The 21,255-nt window shown below is 41.8% G+C and overlaps 1 protein-coding gene across 6 annotated transcripts in view; it reads left to right on the top strand.

Moving 5' to 3' along the window:
* KCNH8 (potassium voltage-gated channel subfamily H member 8) overlaps positions 1-20,629 on the top strand; it is a 323,204-nt gene extending 302,575 nt beyond the window's left edge. For 4 of the 6 annotated variants that reach the window (XM_083188766.1, XM_083188770.1, XM_083188765.1 and 1 more), the window contains 3 exons: positions 4,402-4,508; positions 11,510-11,592; positions 17,482-20,629. In XM_083188766.1, the coding sequence (XP_083044892.1) occupies positions 4,402-4,508; positions 11,510-11,592; positions 17,482-18,204 (913 nt within the window). In that variant the 3' untranslated portion in view covers positions 18,205-20,629. The remainder of the gene's footprint in view (positions 1-4,401; positions 4,509-11,509; positions 11,593-17,481) is intronic. The other 2 variants (XM_083188768.1, XM_083188771.1) reach the window with 1 other exon arrangement.
* The last annotated feature ends 626 nt before the right edge of the window (positions 20,630-21,255 follow it).

The raw sequence follows: 21,255 nt of genomic DNA, 5'->3' as shown, positions 1-21,255 counted from the left end.
CTATTTAGGCCACACATCCATGCTGAACCTAAACCTTGCACTGCTCAGGACTATTCTCTGTGGTCCTATCACTGTTTACCCTATATTGGGAGAGTATATTAGCATAACTTTTTAAAGAGTAGGCCTAAATCACATGGGGTTGTTCTTGCAATTGCTGCAATTGCCCCACACAATTGCGATTATATGATAATAGAGACAGAAGCTAACCTGAGCATAGGGATGTACTTCTGTCTCTTTATTCCATCTTAGGCACTAAAGAAACGGATGGGTATAAGGATTTGGGGTATTGGAAAAATACTCACCGAGCATGTTGACATGTCTACAGTTGACTTAATTATGTCGACATGATGAATTTTGACATAACTGATGACCAAATGTACCCAACCCAATTGAACATAAGATTAAAAACAGAATGAAAGAGCATCAAGTTGGAGCCATATTTACTGATAAGAACTATACTGTTGCCTTTTATTGTGTCTTGACAAGCAGGAAAGAGAAAAAAATCTAGATTGCAAACAAGGACCTCTTCCATCATTGTCTCTTTGTTAATACCAAGCCTTGTTTTATTACTGTGTATTCCTAATTGTAAAGCACTGTGAAGTCTACTGCTGCTATATAATAATGTTTTCATAAATAAATAATAAGCTATCCTGGATCTTCTGCCGCAGGCAATTGCAAGTAAATAGTGCCGTCCTCATGTGATTGACAACTTTCACAAATAAAAGGCAAAGGAAGAATGTCAGCTAAACTAAAATAGACTGAGCAAAGGGAGAGTCATTTGTCTCTGTACAAAATACAATAGCATATATCATAGCGAGGCAGCCTTACTGGGTTCTCACATGTGAATTTTACTGTATTGGAGCTGATACCATTTATACAGTCTAACAGGTTCTAAATAAGTCAACTGAATAGTAGCGTGTTTACATTTAGATTTAATTACAGTATAATAAACATATGCTGTAAATACATTTTATGATATATATTATTTGTTCCCTGCTACTGTACATAATCTTATTTGTTTATAAGGACCAATAATCAAATTCTGTAGAACTGCTGTAAGTTAATTCTCTGCCTCAGGCCTCTAAATAATGACACTGTCAGCGAATCATCAAGGACTTGCTTGGTAATTGATATGCTCATTTCCCCACAGTTGGAGATGATAGCGCATTGAAAGATGACAAGATTTGCAATCATTCTCTTTTTGTGCTTTTATTATTATGAGTTGAATAAATGATGATGATGATGATGATGATGATGATGATGATGATGATGATGATGATGATGATGATGATAATAATACATAATGGGGTAAATTCAATGCTAAAGGGCGAGCTATGACGGTAAGCAGTGCCTATTGCTTGCAGTTATACCTCCCGGGTCAGTATTCAACTGACCCCCCTGCAAAATGGCGAGGTTTGCAGCTATATGCAGCAGGCTCGCTGCATTAACCATGAACCTCGCCATTCAGGGGAATCCTTGCCGTCCGCTGATGGTGAGGATTCCCCGGAACGTAGAATAGGATGAGCGCTGGCAAGGGGGCTAAAGGGTGAGAATGGCTTGTTTTTGGCAATCCTTGCCGAAAACAAGCTATCCTCGCCATAAAACCCCCTCGGCGATCGAAAACATGCCACTGAGTAAATCACACTTCTATGGCTGTCACATTTAGTGGCATCCCGCACATCCGCCGAAGCATTTGGCCAAATATGTGTTTTCATACTGAATAACCTGTTCATAAACATACACAGTTTAAATTCATGCACTGGTGCACTGTGCCTATTTAAAAAAATAAGATGCTAGTTAAGAACCTACATCTGTTTGACAAATCATCCCTAATTCGTGTTCCATAAATACAACTGTGTGTTTTGCTGAAACTGCACTATGGCCAGTTTGAATTGCAGAAGTGCAAAAATTGCTATTAGGTGATTTTCATACTTCTGCAGATGCACAGCATGCACAGCCGCCACAGCAAACGTGCGCAAAGCTCAAAATGCTGTCACATTGAATCCTGGAGTTGACAGCACATTGAAATCAGGCTTACCTACTTTTAAAGTCTCCAGGAGACGCCAGGAGAGACTATCAGCAGCACTTTGAGGGGCTGGACCTAATCTCAATGTCATCAAGCCCCGCCTCTTCCCTGAAAAGCTATGAATCATGATATTTAAATGCCATGCTGGGGATATGCAGGGGACTGGGGGGGGGGGGGGGGGCTGGCAGAATGCAGGAGGCTTGCCCACTTTTTCAGCGGGCACGGAAGGGGACCCAATTTTCATGAGCCTCCTGTTCATTCCAGGACGGTAAACAGACCTGATTGAAATACTGTATATGACCAAGGGATACATTTACTAACAGCAATAAGCAATTATGATTTAAAAATGAAAAAATATTAAATGCAAACTAATGTAACCATACCTTTAATTTAATGTTATTGCTGTATTAAATCCTGTGTCTTAAGATCTTAAAGTGGTCCACCCCCCCCCCCCCCCCCCATATGTCACAGCCAGGGTGGGTGCATGTTTGGCACCCCCCTGCAAGCTCTAAATTTACATCCAATCTCACATACCCATGAAAAGAATAACACATAATGCCACACAAAGCAAATTATTCCCCACAGTGCAAAATAAGCCAACACCCAAAAAAAATGGGACAATGCTAAGCGGCATCCTGCGAAAATGTAGGGCATGGCTTTGTGGGACAGGAGATTTGGCACATCGTAATGCCCATTACACATAATGCCACACACTGTAAAGCCCCATTACATAATATGCCACATAAGTGCCGCTTACCTACATGCTCATTGCTAGTGTTTTCATGCTTGATGCCAGGGGGTCTACATGCTCAGTGCCATGCCAATGGTTTCTTGCTCGATGCCAGGGGTTTCATGGACAGTACCAGGGGTTACATGCACAGTGCCAGGGGTAACATGCATAATGCCAGGGATAACATGCTCTGTGTCAGGGGTAACATGCTCAGTGCCAGAAGTAACATGCTCCATGCCAGGGGTTAAATGCACAGTGCCAGGGGTTAAATGCACGGTGACAGGGGTAACATTAGATGTACAGTGACAAGGTAGAAGTGTGTGTATTGCACTCACTGCACCCAGTGAGTGCAATACACACACTTCTACCTTGTCACTGTACATCTAATGTTACCCCTGTCACCGTGCATTTAACCCCTGGCACTGTGCATTTAACCCCTGGTAAAGGAGACAACCGGGCAGAGCAGTAGAAACCCGGCTGTCTCCACGCTGACTCTACACCGTGATTGTTTAAAATGATGCGCCAGGCCCGGCTCATAGCCCGGAAGCCAATCAGACAGCAACACCTCCAATTGGCTCGCGAGTCGCGACCCACGCACGTCATTTAAAATATCCTCACCTCCGAGTCACGGATGGATGGACCTGCTCTAAGCAGGGCCGGTGCAAGGCACCGGAGCGCCCCAGGCGGGGGGGCACTCTGGCGCCCCGGTGCTTACCTGCTCCAGGGGGGGTGATTGGATGCTGCCGGAGATGCGGCCGTATCGTCGCGCTCCACGGGGGGGGGGGGCGGCTCCGGCCAGGCTCCGGGTGGGGGTGTGTGTGTGTTTGGAGGGAGATGCGGGCTCCAGGGGTGAGGGTAGAATCACTCACCATGCTCCCAGGTGCTTTCCTCCTGGCTCCTGCTCTCCTCGGCTCCGCGGGAACCTTCCTGTTCCTGCTGCTGCTCCTCCTGGCTCCTGCAGCTCATTACCGCCCTCCAGTGGCCGGCGCCCTAGGCAAATGCCTAAAGCTGCCTAGTGGTGGCCCCAGCCCTGGCTCTAAGAGAAACATCCTGGTTTCCACCGCTTTGCCCAGCTGTCTCCTTTATAGCAAAGCAGGCTGCAGGCAGACACTTTGGGGCAAGGTGACCATACAGAACACAGTTCCGCCTTGTTCCGACTCACTTTAACCCATGATGTGTCCATAATTACAGCAGACCATCAGTTGTTTTAAATAAACCAAATTTAATGAGAAAACTCCTAGAGGCAGTGTGGGAAAATATAGTAATTATTTTAAAAGTACTATAATACATCATAGCATGGTGCTTCAAAGTACAATAAGACATTATTTGGAAATAGTTGCTGTAGAGGTTGCTGTATGGAGTTTTTATGTTCTCCTAATTTTTGCATGGGTTTTCTTACAGTTAAATCTGAGTCAGTATGTGTGTACATATGGCAGAGAATATAGATGGTAATCTTCACCTGAACAGGGACTGATTCTCTGTAAAGCGCTGCATAATAATTGTGTGCAATATAAATAGCTGTTAATGAGTAAATGTCACAGACTTGTGATACAATGACACTAATACAATGATACTAATGACACTTTTTATATTAACCTATACACATTTCACATAATCTATAACAATATTTTGTTTTTTTTAATAGAGTGGTTGATGGGATCGAAGATAATAGAGGCAATGATGAAGGTCAAGCATTTGACTTTGAAGCTTACCAGCTGAGACAACAAGCACGAATGAATCAAAATGTTTCAGGTACTGTATGTTTAACAATTTTTCTATTGCGAATACATAGGACTCATGGGCCAATTCAGGTTGTATCGCTCATAAGTAAGGCGGGTCCTGTGATCACAATGCTGAACAGCAAACACCTCAACATGATTGACAGACAAAAGAGTGTGAGGGGAGGGCCGACCCTTTTTTAGAAAGGTTATTTTCAGAAACCTCGTAACTGTTGAACATTGTGTATGTGTCTGTGTATGTATAAATGCTTGTGTGTATGTATGATACAAATAATAACAAAAATTCTTGAACACTGAGACATAGGTCAGCTTTTATTTGGTAGACCAAATAGTATGATGCACAAAGAGCTTCCCAAGTTTCTTCGGCAGAATTTGGCTAATAATAATAATAATATCTTTCTTATCATCAAATACCCACATAGAATATGAACAGTTAACAATACAGCATCGTTTGTCTGCCCCTCTATCTATCCAAAAACAAAAACAACATCAGGAATACAGAACCATTCTTCACCACCAAAATACTCCCACTAATCTCTATACTGCTCTTCAAAACTGTACAGCCCAGTGGCGTAACTATAGCACCGCGGGGGGGCGCTGTGCATATGGGGGCGTCGGGGGCTGCGGTGCTATAGTTACACCTCCCCCCAATCCACCGCAGGCTTACCTATTTCGCTGGTCCCGGCGGCTCCGTTCTTCTGCTGAGGACCACCACAAAATGGCCGCCCTCATACAGCAGACAGAAACTGTCTGCTGTATGGGGCGGCCATTTAGTGGTGGTCCTCAGCAGAAGAACGGAGCCGCCGGGACCAGCGCGAAAGGTAAGGCTGCGGGGGATTAGGGGGGTTTGCATGGGCGGTGGGGGGGGGGGGCGCCCAAAACATAGCTACGCCGCTGGTACAGCCATATACATTCTCGATGGAAATGTTGATGTAATACACTTCTTTTCACTGTAAAGCTGTATTTTATTTCCTCGATACAATAAATACATATTGCCTGTGGAAATAAACTCTCTCTCTAAAACAACAAAGGTGTTCCATAGAGATCCCCCTATCGTTTTGCTTTATTCAAATTTCAGACTACAAAGCAGAATGATTTGGAGTATTCTGCTTCCCAGATATATTACTGAATTACTTCTAAGTGATGCCTAATATGGAACATAAATATACATATATAGGGGCAGGTTATAAGTTGCCTCCAAAAGGACTTTAGTACAGGCAGCCATTGAAGCCTAATTATTACCTTATGATAATGCAAAATCTGTTGGACTAATGCAGGGATTTGTGTGGTTTCGAGCGGAAATTCACACCGCCAATTAATTTTATGCCAGATTCTACAAATGTCATCATTAACATTGCTACTCGCACCATCCCTATACTAGATGCTACTAGATCAATAAGTTTCCCTTTACCGTACACATGACTCAAACAGAGGTCTTTATACACACCCATGACAATCAACACGAGTTAGGGCAGTTATCTGCAACTATATTATCAATGCCCAGTTGCAGCACTGAATGGCATATTTCAAGGAAGAACAGATCCAGTCAAGTTCCATCCAGTTGAGATAGACAAAAATGTGTAATTTACATCCACGCATGTGCTGTAAGCATAAACATGCAATTTGCCTCTGGGAACATAGGGGTTATTTTGGTTCACTCTTTCTGACAAATTCTTTCTTAGATGGACAAAACCATGTGCACTGCGGGTGGGGCAGATGTAACATGTGCAGAGAGAATTAGAATTGGGTGAGTTATTTTGTTTCTGTGCAGGGAAAATACTGACTGCTTTATTTTTACACTGCAAAATAGATCTCACTTTGAAGTAAAACCCCACCCAAATCGAATTATATCTGCACATGTTACATCTGCCCCACCTGCAATGCACAAGGTTTTGTCCATCTAAGAAGGAATTTGTCAGAAAGAGTGAACCAAAATAACCCCCATAGATCCATCCGTCTCACAATCAGGAGGCAAAGAGTGTGGAACTGTGAAGCAAAAATTTTGACTATTGCATTGAATGAACCCTGCATCTCTTGGAAACAGAGCAAAATTAGATCTGCTCAAATCTCCACTGTGATTGATGTCATATCTTGTCTAAAGCATCTAAACTACAATTTTTTTGTTGTTTGTTTGTCTTACCTTCTTTAAAGAGTCTTGCCAAGTCCACCTGACTTTAGGAAGCTCAGCTCATTGCAATACGTCATGCACAAGTGTAAACAGTGGCGTAACAACAAATTCGGTGCCCCCCAGTTAAGACTCACCCCCCCCCCCCCCCCCCGTTAAGACACACACCCGCCCTTCCTTACCCCTGTGGATGGGACACTGGTCTGCCGTTGCATCTGCTGTGGCCGGGAGTCAGATTTACTAGCCTGCATCCCGGCGCATCCTCCTTATAAAAAATGTCCCTCATAAAATGGCTGCCCCCTAACAGCAGACTGTTTTTAAGCATGCTAGAGGAGGCCGCCGCCTAATCTAGCATCCTCAAAAACTGTCTGCTGTAAGGGGGCGGCAGCGTAACAATAGCACCCGCAGACGTGGGGTCTGCGGCACTATAGTTACACCACTGAGCGTAAATGATAACAAAACTACATTTCAGGATTCTTAAATTGGCTCTCAGATATACTGTAGCTCTGGTTATATATGAGCATGCAAGTCAATCAATGTTGTTCCTTTAGTGTTTAGACCTCAATATGTTGGGAAAACATTTTACAGTGTGTTACAGTATATTGTGCTAAAAGGGTTTCTTCAATAACACATACTGTACATTGCAGCAGTGTGATGCTATGTCAAATCTCTCTCAAGAACATATTCATTAACTTAACTGCTGGCAAGTAACTTCTTTACCGCTGCGTGACCTTCCTGCTGTGTCTTTCTTATTGTTGCTATGTTCTTGTAATTGGATAGCTGCTGTCAGCATGACTGTTCTGTCAATTGTCTGAAAATAATTGAGAATGTATTTAATGTTCTTTATACCGTTTACATGTATAATTATAAATATTAATTTAGCATTTTTTTATTTACATGTTAATATGATATTAGCAATCTTTATTTTCGTATCTCTGCCAACATTTGTGCATTTATTATATATCCTGTAAGTGCATGTTGGTATATGAATATTGTACTAGCATTACTTACTAGCATTATGGTATCTGGAAAGGAGTCATCAGGTTCAATTGATACTCAAACAATAATAATAATATAACAATATTTTTCTTTTTTATATTTTCACTTAATTGGAAACTAATGCAATGGTAATTAGCAAAACTGGGGCTGATTCAAGTGCGATTGCAGACATTTCTTGTGGATTTAAGCTTACTGCGCCAAATCAAAGTTAATTAAATGTGAAATGGGGGTTCCTGGTTGGTAACTAGACTGCAACCATGCACTTGCATGTAATTGATCCATCTCATGGGAGGTGGTGTGTTGGCCAACATCAGTGCTCTTTGATACCCCATTCACACCAGCCTTTTTTCCAAGGTTGGCCCCGTGAACATTCCGGGTGTAGTCCGCCCCTCGATGATGCACCGTCGCTCTGTCCCAAGTCCGTGTGTTGTCACTGACCCAGGTCACATTAGGAGAATGCAGACCACAAATGCCGGGGTCGCTCCTGGAATGGACCTGTAATTCATTTAAATTGAAATTTTAGCATCTTCATACAGGGGCGGATCCAGGATAAAATGACAGGGGGGGCACCATGATAAAAGAGGATTTAGGTGGGGGAGGGGCAGTGTTAGTGGTGCCAGTGTACATGCTAAGAGAGCGTCAGAGAGAGGGTGGGAATGGGATTAAAAATAGGCCCTGGCATTTAAAGTACGCAGGCCCACCATGGCGACAAAAGTGATGGATGTAGTTGTGCGCTCGCAGAAGGCGCGCTCCGGAAAAGGGGGTGTGGCCACATTACAGGGGCCGTGTCCTTGAGTGTAGTGTACAACACCATATACAACTTCTACACATTATGCAAAAAAATACTAGACCCCATTATACACATGATGACAAATGGAATGAGCCAAAATTCACATAATGCCACATGGCTTGAGCCAAAATTCACATAATGCTACACGGATTGAGCCAGAATTCACATAATGCCATACAGATTAAGCCAAAATTCACAATACACTTCATAAACAGCGACATTGTCCACCAAAGGCGCGCTTTAAACATTTACACCATAATGTCCATTACATGTTAAGTTACACGCCATTATGTCCATTATGTATTATGCCAAACACCATAATGCCTATTAAAAATTATGCTACATAAGTGCTGCTTATCTACTTGCTCATTGCCAAGGGTTCCATGCTCATTGCCAGAGGTTCCATGCTCGTTGCCATGTGGGATTACATGCTCATTGCCAAGGGGGAATACATGCTCGCGGTAAATGGGGGACAGCTGCCGCCAGGCAGAAGTGATAGCCACTGACAGTGGCAGAGCCTGGCTGTATTTAGAGCACTGCAGGTCCCGGCTATTTGAAATAATACCCCTTTCACACCACAAAATGCATTCCCAGGTTGGCCCCTTTTACACCAGCCTAGTCCCTGCATTTTCTGGTGTGAGGGGGAGAGAAAACCACCACTCCCCTCCCTTTAACCCGTTATCTGATTTAACCGGCTATATCTTCGGAACCAACTGACCCATTAACATGAGAAAAGTATCATATTGAAGAAATTTTGAGTGGGCTTTGAATGATTTTGGTCCAGTGAAACTGGAACGTTTGGTTCCAGAGTAATCTGCCCTCAAAGAACATGAACAGCTATGAAATTTAATAAAAAAAAAAAATTCGGTTTACACGCAATATCTCTGGAACCAATTGACCGATATGGACCAGCCTGGTATCATATTGAAGGCCTAGCGATTTGGAATTGAATGAAATGAACCTCAAGCTTCTGTGATGCCAGGTGGGGAACTGGCAGTCGTCGGAACCGGGTAGGGGTCAGAATTGACGGGTCCCATATTATCCTATGGGGAAAAAACGTTACAGCTTTGCCAGGCGATATCTTCGGTTCCCGGGGGACTAGAAACACGGGGCTGGGCTCGTTGGAAAGCCCTGTTCCTCAGCTACAAAATGACAGGGGGGGGCACGTGCCCGGGTGCCCCCCCCCTGAATCCGCCACTGTCTTCATACAAAGATCATCAATGAAGTGTCATTCATTAATGTGTCAAAATGTTTCAAACAAACAACAAATGGTTGTGCACTATTACCTTTGAGTCAATCCATACCTGGGTCCTGTTGGCATGGAGACTGCAGTATTCACATGGTTGCCTTGTATACAGTCTACAGTATAAATTATGATAAGATCTATGTGGATATGATACTGATGGGTAAAAACAGAATCATCTAATTATAAAGCAATTTGAAATATGTTGCTGATGTCCACATAAATAATTAGAATAAAATAAAAAATTTCTCTTGTTTGTGGGCCTGAAACTGAATACAAACTAATTCAAGGACATTTCAGGATTTGTGAGTTTTGAATCAGTAGGGGACAGGGCCATACACCTGCTCAGAGTTTGTAACAAACATAGGCCTTGATTCGGGTTGGCTCTCATAAGCATTCCAACCCACATTATAGTGGCCTAATTCAGTTTTCTTAGCCTTGCAGGCCAGGCTGCAAAAGTCATTCTGAGTGAGATTAGACTAACTCAGGCTATGGTCGCAGAGAGACATTGTGTCTGATGGTTGCGACGTACCTCTAGACCAGGGGAGGGGCAAACTATGGACGACTTTCCTCTAGACCAAGGGAGGGGCAAACTATGGCTATGACCTGATCTTGACTGAGGACATGGCGCTGAGCACATCTTTTGCACTCCACACGGGGGCAACTGGCCAGGATTTCCTCAGCGGCACTACATAACAGCTGACAGCTGAGCCGGCGCCGCACACCAGTGCAGGGCAACCGAGGGATGGCTCAGCTGTCCCATAGTGTGCTAGGTAGATGCCGGTGGCTCAGTGATTGGCTGAGCCACCTGCTGTGAAAGGCTGCAGGAGGCGGGATTCCGGGCAGAGTGCAGGAGGCGGGATCCCGGGCAGCGTGTGCCATGTGGATGGAGACTGCTTGGAGGAGAGACAGAGAAAGTCTCTGCTCTCCTCTTATCTCTGTGCTATGGGCTGGCTGCTCCCTACAAAACAAATAATAATGTTTTTCAATATATATATAGTCAGCCTGTTTTTCAATATATATATTATATGATATAATATATCAGATCTAAATAAGGGCCACCGTGTGGAATAATATGAATTTTGTGTGTGGCCCTCTAATATTTACTGGAATAGTTAAGTGCCCCCCCCCCCCCCCAGCCAAAATAATTGCCCACCCCTGCTCTAGACTGTGCATTAGGTACACTCTCTCCATGCAATCTTAACAAGGAAATGTAACAATAATTTCTTATCACGTATGTAAATGCTGTGGCGTAACTACAGTATAAATGTTGCTCCCCCATGCCAAACATTCTGTGGCGCTCCCCCGGCATATATATATATATATATATATATATATATATATATATATATTCTGTACACCTCTATAAAGCCCAGTTTTTTTCATTGTGCCCTGCAGACCCCCCTGGTGCTGGCTTCTCCAGGCCACCGTGGGGTGGGAACCGGCGATGGGGACCATGGAAGCGGGGAGCGTGTGCTTCTCATGCACGCCTGCCCCCTTCCAGCGGATGGCGATTCTTGTGGGAGTGCAGCCCCGCAAGCATAAACTGCGCTCCATCTGTACTTACAGTATACTGTATATGGTATAGCCAAGGGAGGGCAATTCCTTTAGGATCAACCACTTCCTTTAACCCAACTCAGCTGCCAAAACATATCCTTCCAGCAACTGCTTCTCTAACATTGTATTATGCAACCACACTAAGCAACTGGTCAGTGAAAATATCAAGCTCATTTGTGCAAATTACAACTTAATTTGGTCAAATTTGGTCTGATTTTGGTTTCTTGCAAATCATATTATAAAACCCAATATTGCTTTAAACTTGATTATTAATCTGACTTTTTTTTTAAATTATGTTAGCAGAAATTACTGAATTCAACCCAGCGATGCTTTTTATAACAGCAGAAGAAACCAAACAACAGGTTTCTCGACTTAACCATGAGGTATGTCCAAATTCTATTTCATTATCTTAATTATTTATGTAGAAAGTTTCAAATAATTTATGAAAGTAATGATAAGAAAATGCTTTATACATAATGGATGGTTATTATCACATCATTTCAGAAGGAACCATTTGTTGAGCTCTTTCATAGCATTTTGCAATTTAGACATAAATTTTCATTTAATGTAATCACTATGGACCAGATGTACTAAGCCTTGAAAAGTAATAACATTTAAAGTAATAAAATACCAGCCAATCAGCTCCTATCTGCCATGCTACAGGTTGTGTTTAAAAAATGACATGAGCTGATTGGTTGGTACTATATAAATCTCCACTTTATCACTTTTCAAAGCTTTACAATATTTGCTACTTGTTTCCTAGCATGGCGCCCGTCGGGTCCCATCGCATACCATAATTTAAGGTATGCGATGGGACCCAATCAGACCTGACAACCCGATTTTCGGGCTTTAAAGACGTTTCCTGTACAATTATATTGGCATGTGATGCAATGCAACGCGACCGACCCGATTTTTACATTGGACCCAATGTAAAAATGCTTCCTGAGACCCGATTTTACATTGGACCCGATGTTAAATGCCCGCCAGACCCGAATATTAATTGTATACTCACCCTGATGGTTAATTAATATTAAATACCCCCCCATTGTTAATGCAGCACCACGGTCAACGTCAACCCGACCGGAGGGGCGGCGGTGCGTGTCCTCCGACCTTTTCATACCCCCACTATCCACGTTGGCGTGGAGTTGATTTTATATAGTGTGGCGAGTGCAGCAAGCCACCGAGCCCGAAGCGTGGCGAGCACAGCGTGCCCCGCGAGGGGACGCATAATACGTGTGAAGTAATGCGCATGCCCCGCGAGGGGACGCATAATACGTGTGAAGAAATGCGCGTCCCCTCGCCACGCTTCGGGCTCCGTGGCTCACTGCGCTCGCCACACTATATAAAGTCGACTCCACGCCGACGTGGATAGTGGGGGTATGAAAAGGTCGGAGGACGCGTACCGCCGCCCCTCGCGGGCTCACGCTTCGGGCTGGCGTTGATCGTGGCGTTAACAATGGGGGGGCATTTGACATAGTTATTACCCATCAGGGTGGGTATACAATTAAAATCGGGTCTGTGGGGGTATTTAACATTGTAATCAGCCATGAGGGTGGCTGTACAATTAAAAATCTGGTCGATTTGGTTGCATCGCATTGCGATTTGGTCGCATTTCATACAATTAAAATCATTGGCGCCGTACTAGGAAACAAGTACCTAATATATTTATTATGTCCAATCTACTGAAATCCTTGACTTAATACAAGTCCATATAATATAAGGGTATATCTCCAGTGCTGAATCAAAAACATAACGGGAGAGTTGGGCGTTCTATTTAACATGGGATGTTGCTATGGGCAACCAATCAGATACTATCTATTATCTTCTAGAAGACTTGATCAATTTGTTGCTCTGAACCATTTCTAGTTCCAAGAAAATTATTCAGAGCGATTTAATTGATGAATTGCGATATGTGTAATAAAATCACTTGATAAATTGAATGAAATAAGAGAAAGTTTATTGAAGTAGTGTGATTTAGGTTTGCAATCTAATTTAGAAACATTAACTGTAACACCTAAGTCAATTGTACTGTATATTGATGTGATTGCAAAAAAGTTAACCCTTTGAGTGTCAAGTGGATATGTCAATAAAGGTGTAAAAATTGCCACGCAAACATTTAAACATTTTTATTCATCATAACGACAAGTAATGTTTATATAGGAAATACAATCTTTTTTTACACAGCATTTTTTAATTTATATAACAAATGTGAGCGAGATGTTGACCCTCAAATGGTTAATAAGCAATAACTCATTCAGCCATTCCATACCTCCAGAAAGATTGTGCTGTTAACAGTCCTAAAAAATGTTTATTATTTTTGTTACACGTCAATGGTGCATTAAGGATATTAGTCAGCATACAGAACATCTAATTCATTAAATAAAGTGCACAAAAATGAATCTGGAAAGTTTAATCCATGAAAACTAATACAAATAACTGGCTGGCATTAGTCACTTTACTAGAAAATAACGGACTTGTGAATAAAACACACCAGGGATTACTTCCGATTCGTATGCAGCATAAAATTTTAATAGCAAAATGAATACATCTGACTTATGAAATATAAAGGATTACTTCCTAGAATTTTGAAGGCTATGTAACATTTAACAATCTACAGAAACACATTATTTATTATTGTAACTTATTTGCTCTACATGAGTTAATCATATGTGAAATGTTTAGAACTGTAATGGCATACTCTAATTGAATTTTTCTTTGAAAATCTGGGGGAGAGGTATTATAGTGGTATATGGTGATGTCATTGCACTTCCTGCTTTGCCCTAATTACCGAGATGAACAGGGAGCTACATCAATAACAAATATTAACATCTTTTCTGCCAAAGTGCGGGATTGAACACTTCCGACTGCAGCGATCCATGTCAGAGCACACATCATGTCAGCTTAGTGTTGACACGATGTGTCTCCATGCCTGGCTGGCTCCAGTGCACATGCTCAAGACCTCACTGCTCACATGAGATCTCACATGCATCCCGGATAAGCCAGGGACAGTGCTGACTCAACTGTGGAGATAGGGCAACTACACCTGCAGCTTTTAAAATCGATAGCTGCAAGTATCGGAATGGCCAATACATGGCCTGCAAATTGGCATGCTTCTAGATAGGAGCCCCTGTCATTTATCATACTCTGGGAAAGTCATACAATGGGGAGAATCAGTATCAGAGCACCTGGCATGCCCCATACCACTTCTCCCGATAACTACAATTCGCCACCTGGAAGAGCTCAGCGCTTCCCGGGCCTGAAGTTAGGATGGCCAGTGCTGCTAGTGATCTGGTTGCCTTCAGTCTCCATGATGTGTAGATCACTTTACCAGCATTGTTACTGAAAGTTGCAATGTTATATTGTCTATCCCTACATACATCCAACAGCACTAGCTGTAATGGTTTGATAATGATGTACAACACCTTAATACAATATTCCAAAATCTGAATTACAATCTTAGCCTAGTTGAACTTCTTTTCAGTAAAGCTTTAGGGGAAGATTTATCAAAGCTTGGAAATGGCTAAACTAGAGAGAGGTATTTTACAAGCTTTGCTTTTTATTAATTCACTATTTTAAGTTTGTAGAGAATATATACATAGCCATTTTTCACTTTCTTCCACATTATGAGGCCCATTTATCAATCAATCCTTTCAGTGGTGCCGTTTTTTTTTTTAGGGAGCGCTCCCCCGGTCCAGGCAGCGCCGCTGCACAGTCTATCAGCCGCTGCCCGGCCCTGCCCCCGGCAACCCGGCTTTGTGCGGCATGACATTACAAGGTCACGCTGCACACAGCAGGGGGGAAGGAGGCAGGGCCGGGCAGCAGGAGCCGGGCATCCGCTGAAGCTGAGCGCATCACTGATCTTATCGCTCAGCGGCTCCGGGAGCTAATGCCTATGGGATAGGCATTAACCTGTGGGCTACACACTGCAGATTCATTCAGAGAAGGGTCCTGTGGATACTTCTATTGCTCCTTCTGACGCATGTGATGGCTGTCAGGTACACATTGCAAGGTCTTATTGATAAATTCATATTAAAGTATTTAGGTAAAAATATATTTTTCGAATCTGCATTAAACATGAGACTTGCAATAATATGCTCCTCTGACTTCCACCAGGTGTAACATTCCTACTTAAAGTAACAATATTTTAAAGCTCAAGCAACATATGCAATCAGTATTGGTGACTAAAACCTGGTTATGCAACCCTTGATGAGATGTAGTTAAAAGATCGACAATAACAATGGCTATATTCATAGTGTCGACATCACAATGCCATACAAGAATAATGCTACACATCAATGTCAGTGCTTTAAGGCCTACTTAATTCCATTAAAAGCCTGCATTGTGCTTTATGAGAATTAGCAGTTGCATGGGTAATACAGTAGCAGCGAGCTGTTATACTAGAAATACAGCAAATCTACACATAGAGTATAAATGGTTCATATCAAATTATTATACTAAAATCCTTACTGCAGTTTTAATGACCACCAAGAACATTTCTTACAAACCAACATCAGATCAGTTTATTCAACTGTCAAATGTGTATCAAGATCAGATCAACTAAGCAATTATATTATTCAGGCTAATTGGTGACATTTGTAACATTGAATGTCAGTAAATAATGTACCTGTCACATTATCTGTGAATCTGACAGCTGAGTTTATTTTTATAATGAGGAAATACTGTCATGACAGAGTAACATCATTCTTTACAAATAGCTCTATTTATTTTCATCCAATGGTTGGCATTAAAGTGACCTCAAATAGTTGTATAATTAAAAAGTAAATTGAAATCCTTGCTTAATCTGAGTTTCATTGAAAGGTAAGGCTGTTAATCAATGTATAGTTTAGTTGGGTGGGTGATGCCAAAGTGAGAGTGTAATAGTAATTATTTTGCATGACCTCCATTAGCTGTTGTACCCAATTACCTGCCCTAAACACAGTGTACACATAACTTTACATGTTCTCTCTACACTCCCACAGTGTTCCTACCACAGATCATCATTGCTCTGTGACTATCATATAGCCCACCAAGAACCCTTGCAATCTGCCTAGAAGAATTTGCAACATATACTGTATCACATATCAAATCCTTATTTCCCTGAAAGCTTACAAACATGTGCCCTTATTTTAATTACATCGGTCCGCCACCGGTTCACACGGGGACCGATGTTTGCGCCCTGTGCATGCACATAATCGGTTATTATGCCCATGTGCAGAGCTTCTATGCGAGTACCTTCGCTGATCGGCACTGTCAGTGCGGCGTTTGCGCAGGGGTGCTTTGAAATGGTAGTGCCCAGCATTTCATGGGCTTCCTTATGCAAACAGTGGCCGCTCCCATGTAAATCCATCCGTGACGCAGTGTGCTGGGGGCGGGTGGCTGACATCACCTGACCATGGGGATGACGCATCAGACATTCGAAAGAGATAAAGTGGAAAAGTTGACCATAGCAAACAGCTGTTAACTGACTTTTTTTAGACTGCTATATACTGTACATGATAGCAATAACCTGATTTGTTGCTATAGGCAACTTCAATGTATCTCTTTCAATCAAATATTTTATTTTCTTGTGTACACCAGCATCCATCCACTGGGCAACATGATCGTTCAGTAGCTGGCACTGATGATTTACTGGGGTTATTTGGGATATTATTAACCAGTTGCAACCGCTGTGGCGCTGTCCAAAATTCAAAATAAGGTAGCCATACCAACTATCACCCGAAACATTGCCTCACATGGCAGTCCAGGATTTACTGGCAGTGGGTGTGACTCCCCTATTTGAACTGAGCTGCAGCCTCATCTCTGGCACCACCACTGTATCCAACTAGGAGCCTATCTGTGTTGAAATTGTATGTTTCCCTTTGTTTTTGTAGGTTCTTTAATGTGGTTCCAATTGTTTATGGAAACACCACAAATAACATACTGGTATAGTGGGTCTGTTTGCCATTGTAAAAATGGACCCAAGTGTGGTAGGAAGTTTAAACTGTAATCTCCAATGGGCCAATGACAAATGAGAATGATGGAATAGTATTTAACTTCATTGTGTATTGGTGCTACATAAAACATCTGATGTCCAAAGAATATTTAATTCAAAAGTTACTACATGACAAGAACAGAAGGTCCCATATGTAAACAATTTTTCTAACCTCAGAAAGTAATCAGTGTAAGATTCATCTTTTAAAAAAAGTAGTGCTCTGAATGTTATGCTATGATATACACATATTTGAAATCTGTATTTGCAACTTAATTCAAATATCTTTATTTTATTGTTGAAGGTCAGTACGTTAACGCAAGAAGTTTCCCAGATGGGCAAGGATATGAAGATTGTTATGAATATTTTAGAAAATTTACTGGCAGCACAGAGACCAGTTGGATACTATTCAACATATGGCACAGTCCTAGATGCAATGGCAACTACGATAGGTTCCCCAGTAGAACAATTACAGACTAGAATGACTTGGACATCAAATCAACCTTACTTGCAAAGACAAGGGGAGACATTGGTTGGAACCCCAACACAACTGTGCCAAGGAACAGTTGTATCTGACCTGTGGAACATGGATCCAGCCAGTGTAGGCAGCAGCCCCCAAAGAAATGGATCAAATGTAGAAAGTACATTAGAAGGTGAATACTATTATACTTCAGGCCTTGGATATTCCCCTTCACATTATCAAGTTATTCAGGCAGATCATTTTCCATATATGAAGAGCACATCACCTCCTTCAGACACTACATTAACTCCTCTGCAGTCTATTTCTGCAACTCTTTCTCCATCTATGTGTTCATCGTCTGACACTTCTTTGCAACTTGTGCTGCCCAGTAGATCGGAGGAAGGCTTCAGCCAAGGAGCCATTAGTTCACTAAGCCTTGAAAATCTGCCAGGTTCTTGGGATATAGAAGGGACAACTGTAATGTCCGGACAGTCTACAGAAGATTTTACCCATGACATTGTTAAAAGTACACTAGAATATAAAGATGACAAAGCCATAAATGTATAATGATTAGAAATATTCAGCAGAAGCAGAAACATTGTCTCTATGAAATGCATGAGACTTCAAAGATACACTCAAAGTTGGTTTAAATGAAACCATGATGGAAAATGGAATATAATCCCAAACAAGCACAGTACCTTTCCATATTTATTTTGATGCGTGGTGGGTGTGTTTTTGTTGGTTATGTAAGCTATTGGTCTGTGAGCCAGACTTTTGCTACAGACTGGATACCCTGAGGGTCAGAACAGCTGGAAGTCATATACAAAAGAACACATGACCACATATGTCATAGGGATTTATTGTATCACAAAGCAAAAGCTCTTTTGTGAGAGCTTGACTGTCATTTGCAAACAATAGCACTGTCAAAGCTTGCTTCAGGTAACTATGACTCCTGCTGTCTATTTGTCAGTTCAGAGAAGACCTAAGGACAATTATCTCTGCATGTCATCTCCTAGACAATCAACCAAATAGAGTTGGTAGATGGTGGTTAGTTGTTGCACGTTATTTGTCATTTTAATGAAACCTCTTAATTTATTTATCTGAAAAAAATGCTATTTTTATATTCTTGGTATGAAATATGTATTTAAACTATTTAAAATATTTATAACTAAATGTCTTTTTTTGGTAAGAGCTTGCGGTTTTCAAGATAAATGCACAATTCTTATGCATATTAAATTAAACAATTTATTATTCTGAAAAGGTGTACATAGTTAATATAATATCCTATTTTGCATGTAAGGTGGATGAATGTATGCAACTGACACATTTCAGTGTAGTAAAATGCCAAAAGAATGAAGACTCACAATTACAGCATAGTAGTAACAAATATGTTTCATACATTCATAATACATGTCCTGTTTTCTCAAAATTAACTGAAATGTAAACTTTAGAAAGGGCAGAAGGATAGTGGGTAAGGGAGACAGAGAGAAAAAGAAGGAAAAGCAATAAAGACACAATAGGAAAAATGGTTACTTAAAAATCAAAAGGGAACCAAAAATCATAAACCCTACTGCTTCCCGAGCACATTACCTTTTTAGTATCAATGTTTTCATTTACATTTTCTTATCAGTTGCTTTCTTCATGATATTTTAGTAATTTTGTTTTAGGTTATTTATGTAGCTTTTATAAAGTCATTGTCACCAGGCTGTGTAGAGTGTCATCTATTCTATTTTTGTTTAATATTTAAAAGACAAAAAATTAAATAAACATATTTTAACCAAAGATATGTTAAGTTTAACGGCTGGGTTTTGTGAAATCATGTATTTCCCAATAATTTCAAGGCAACTGTGGAAAATAGACAAAAATAAGCATTTGCTCAACTCAATCCCTGCAACGAATTTTTTATTTCAAAATATATATATATTTATATTTCTTTTTTAAATTCTGTCAGCTGCTTACTGGCAGCCATATTTGATTGTAAATCATATAGGTTCATTTCTGCAAGGAAAAAGGCTGAGTCTGTGTGGCAGCACTTATCAGGATTTTTTTTTTAATTATCACTTAATACCAAGAATATTTTACATATAACGAACAAAGGTAAAATACAGAGTTCATTGCTCATGTAAAAATCTGCAATAGATTGCTAAAATGTATTATCTCCATAATGCCTGCTCAGGTGCAGGCAATTGATGCTCTTTTAGGACCGCGACCTAAGGGGACCTAATAGAATCAGAATAGCCAAAGAGTGGAGCCTGTTAAGCATGGTAAAGAGACCTTGCCCCTGTTTAATGAATCTTGGCAATAGTTTCCTGTTAGAGAAGCACTTCCCTATCATCCTGGTTACCTATTATGGAAACAGGAAACAGAAAACAGATTGCGGTAAAAATACAGGAGAGATTTTCAACTCTTGGAAAGACACAAGTTTCTAAAAATGAGAGGCGATGTTGCCCAAAGCAACCAATCCGATTCTTTTTATAATTTTCTATGATGCAATAGAGAAATGATAGACATAATGTGATTGTTCAATATGGGCAACATCCTTATTTTGCATGCTTCAGTAAATTTACCCCAAAGTGATGAGAGATGAAGTATCAGCCAATCAGCTCATACTTGTCATTTTACAGGATGTGCTGAAAAATGACAGGAGGTGATTGGTTGGTATTTAATCTCAATTCACTTTATCTCATTCCAGGCTTTGATAAATCTACAACCATAATATTTAGTTAATAAATAAGCACTTTAAGAATTTAATGGATATTATTATTCTCAGTAAAGCTTTTGTTCTATGACACATTAATATGAAATATTGGCTTTACATTTTAAATGGTACTCTTTACCTAGAAGGGCGCCAGCGATTGAAATCGCGGTCGTCGGGGGTAAAAATCGCGGTCATCGCGGGCAAATCGGGATGGCCGCGATGCCCGCGATGACCGCGATGACCGCGATTTTCCCATAGGAAACAATGTTAAAAAGGCTGATTGACCGCGATTTGACTGTTAAATGCCTCAATGGACCCGATTTGGCCCTAGGAATCAATGTTAAATGGGCCACAGAGCCCAAATAAGCACAATTAACCCTTAAATGTCCCCCCCAATTTTTAACGCCACCCCACGATCCACGCGAACCCGAAGCGTGGCGAGCGCAGCGAGCCCGCGAGGGGCGGCGGTACGCGTCCTCCGACCTTTTCATGCCCTACTATCCACTAGGGCGTGGAGTGAGAATATAATAGTGTGGCGAGCGCAGCGAGCCACAGAGCCCGAAGCGTGGCGAGCGCAGCGAGCCCCGCGAGGGGACGCGGATACCTTCACAGGTAGACGCGTCCCCTCGCGGGCTTCACAGGTGTCGGCGTCGCCACGGACACCTGTGAAGCCCGCGAGGGGACGCGTATAACTGTGAAGGTATCCGCGTCCGCTCGCCACGCTTCGGGCTCGGTGGCTCGCTGCGCTCGCCACACTATTATATTCTCACTCCACGCCCTAGTGGATAGTAGGGCATGAAAAGGTCGGAGGACGCGTACCGCCGCCCCTCGCAGGCTCGTTGCGCTCGCCACGCTTCGGGTTCGCGTGGATCGTGGGGTGGCGTTAAGAATTGGGGGGGACATTTAAGGGTTAATGGGCT

This window comes from Crinia signifera, chromosome 5 (genome assembly GCF_055691185.1).
Source record: "Crinia signifera chromosome 5, ASM5569118v1, whole genome shotgun sequence".
Lineage (NCBI taxonomy): Eukaryota > Metazoa > Chordata > Amphibia > Anura > Myobatrachidae > Crinia > Crinia signifera.
This window is presented reverse-complemented; position numbering and strand designations above follow the sequence as displayed.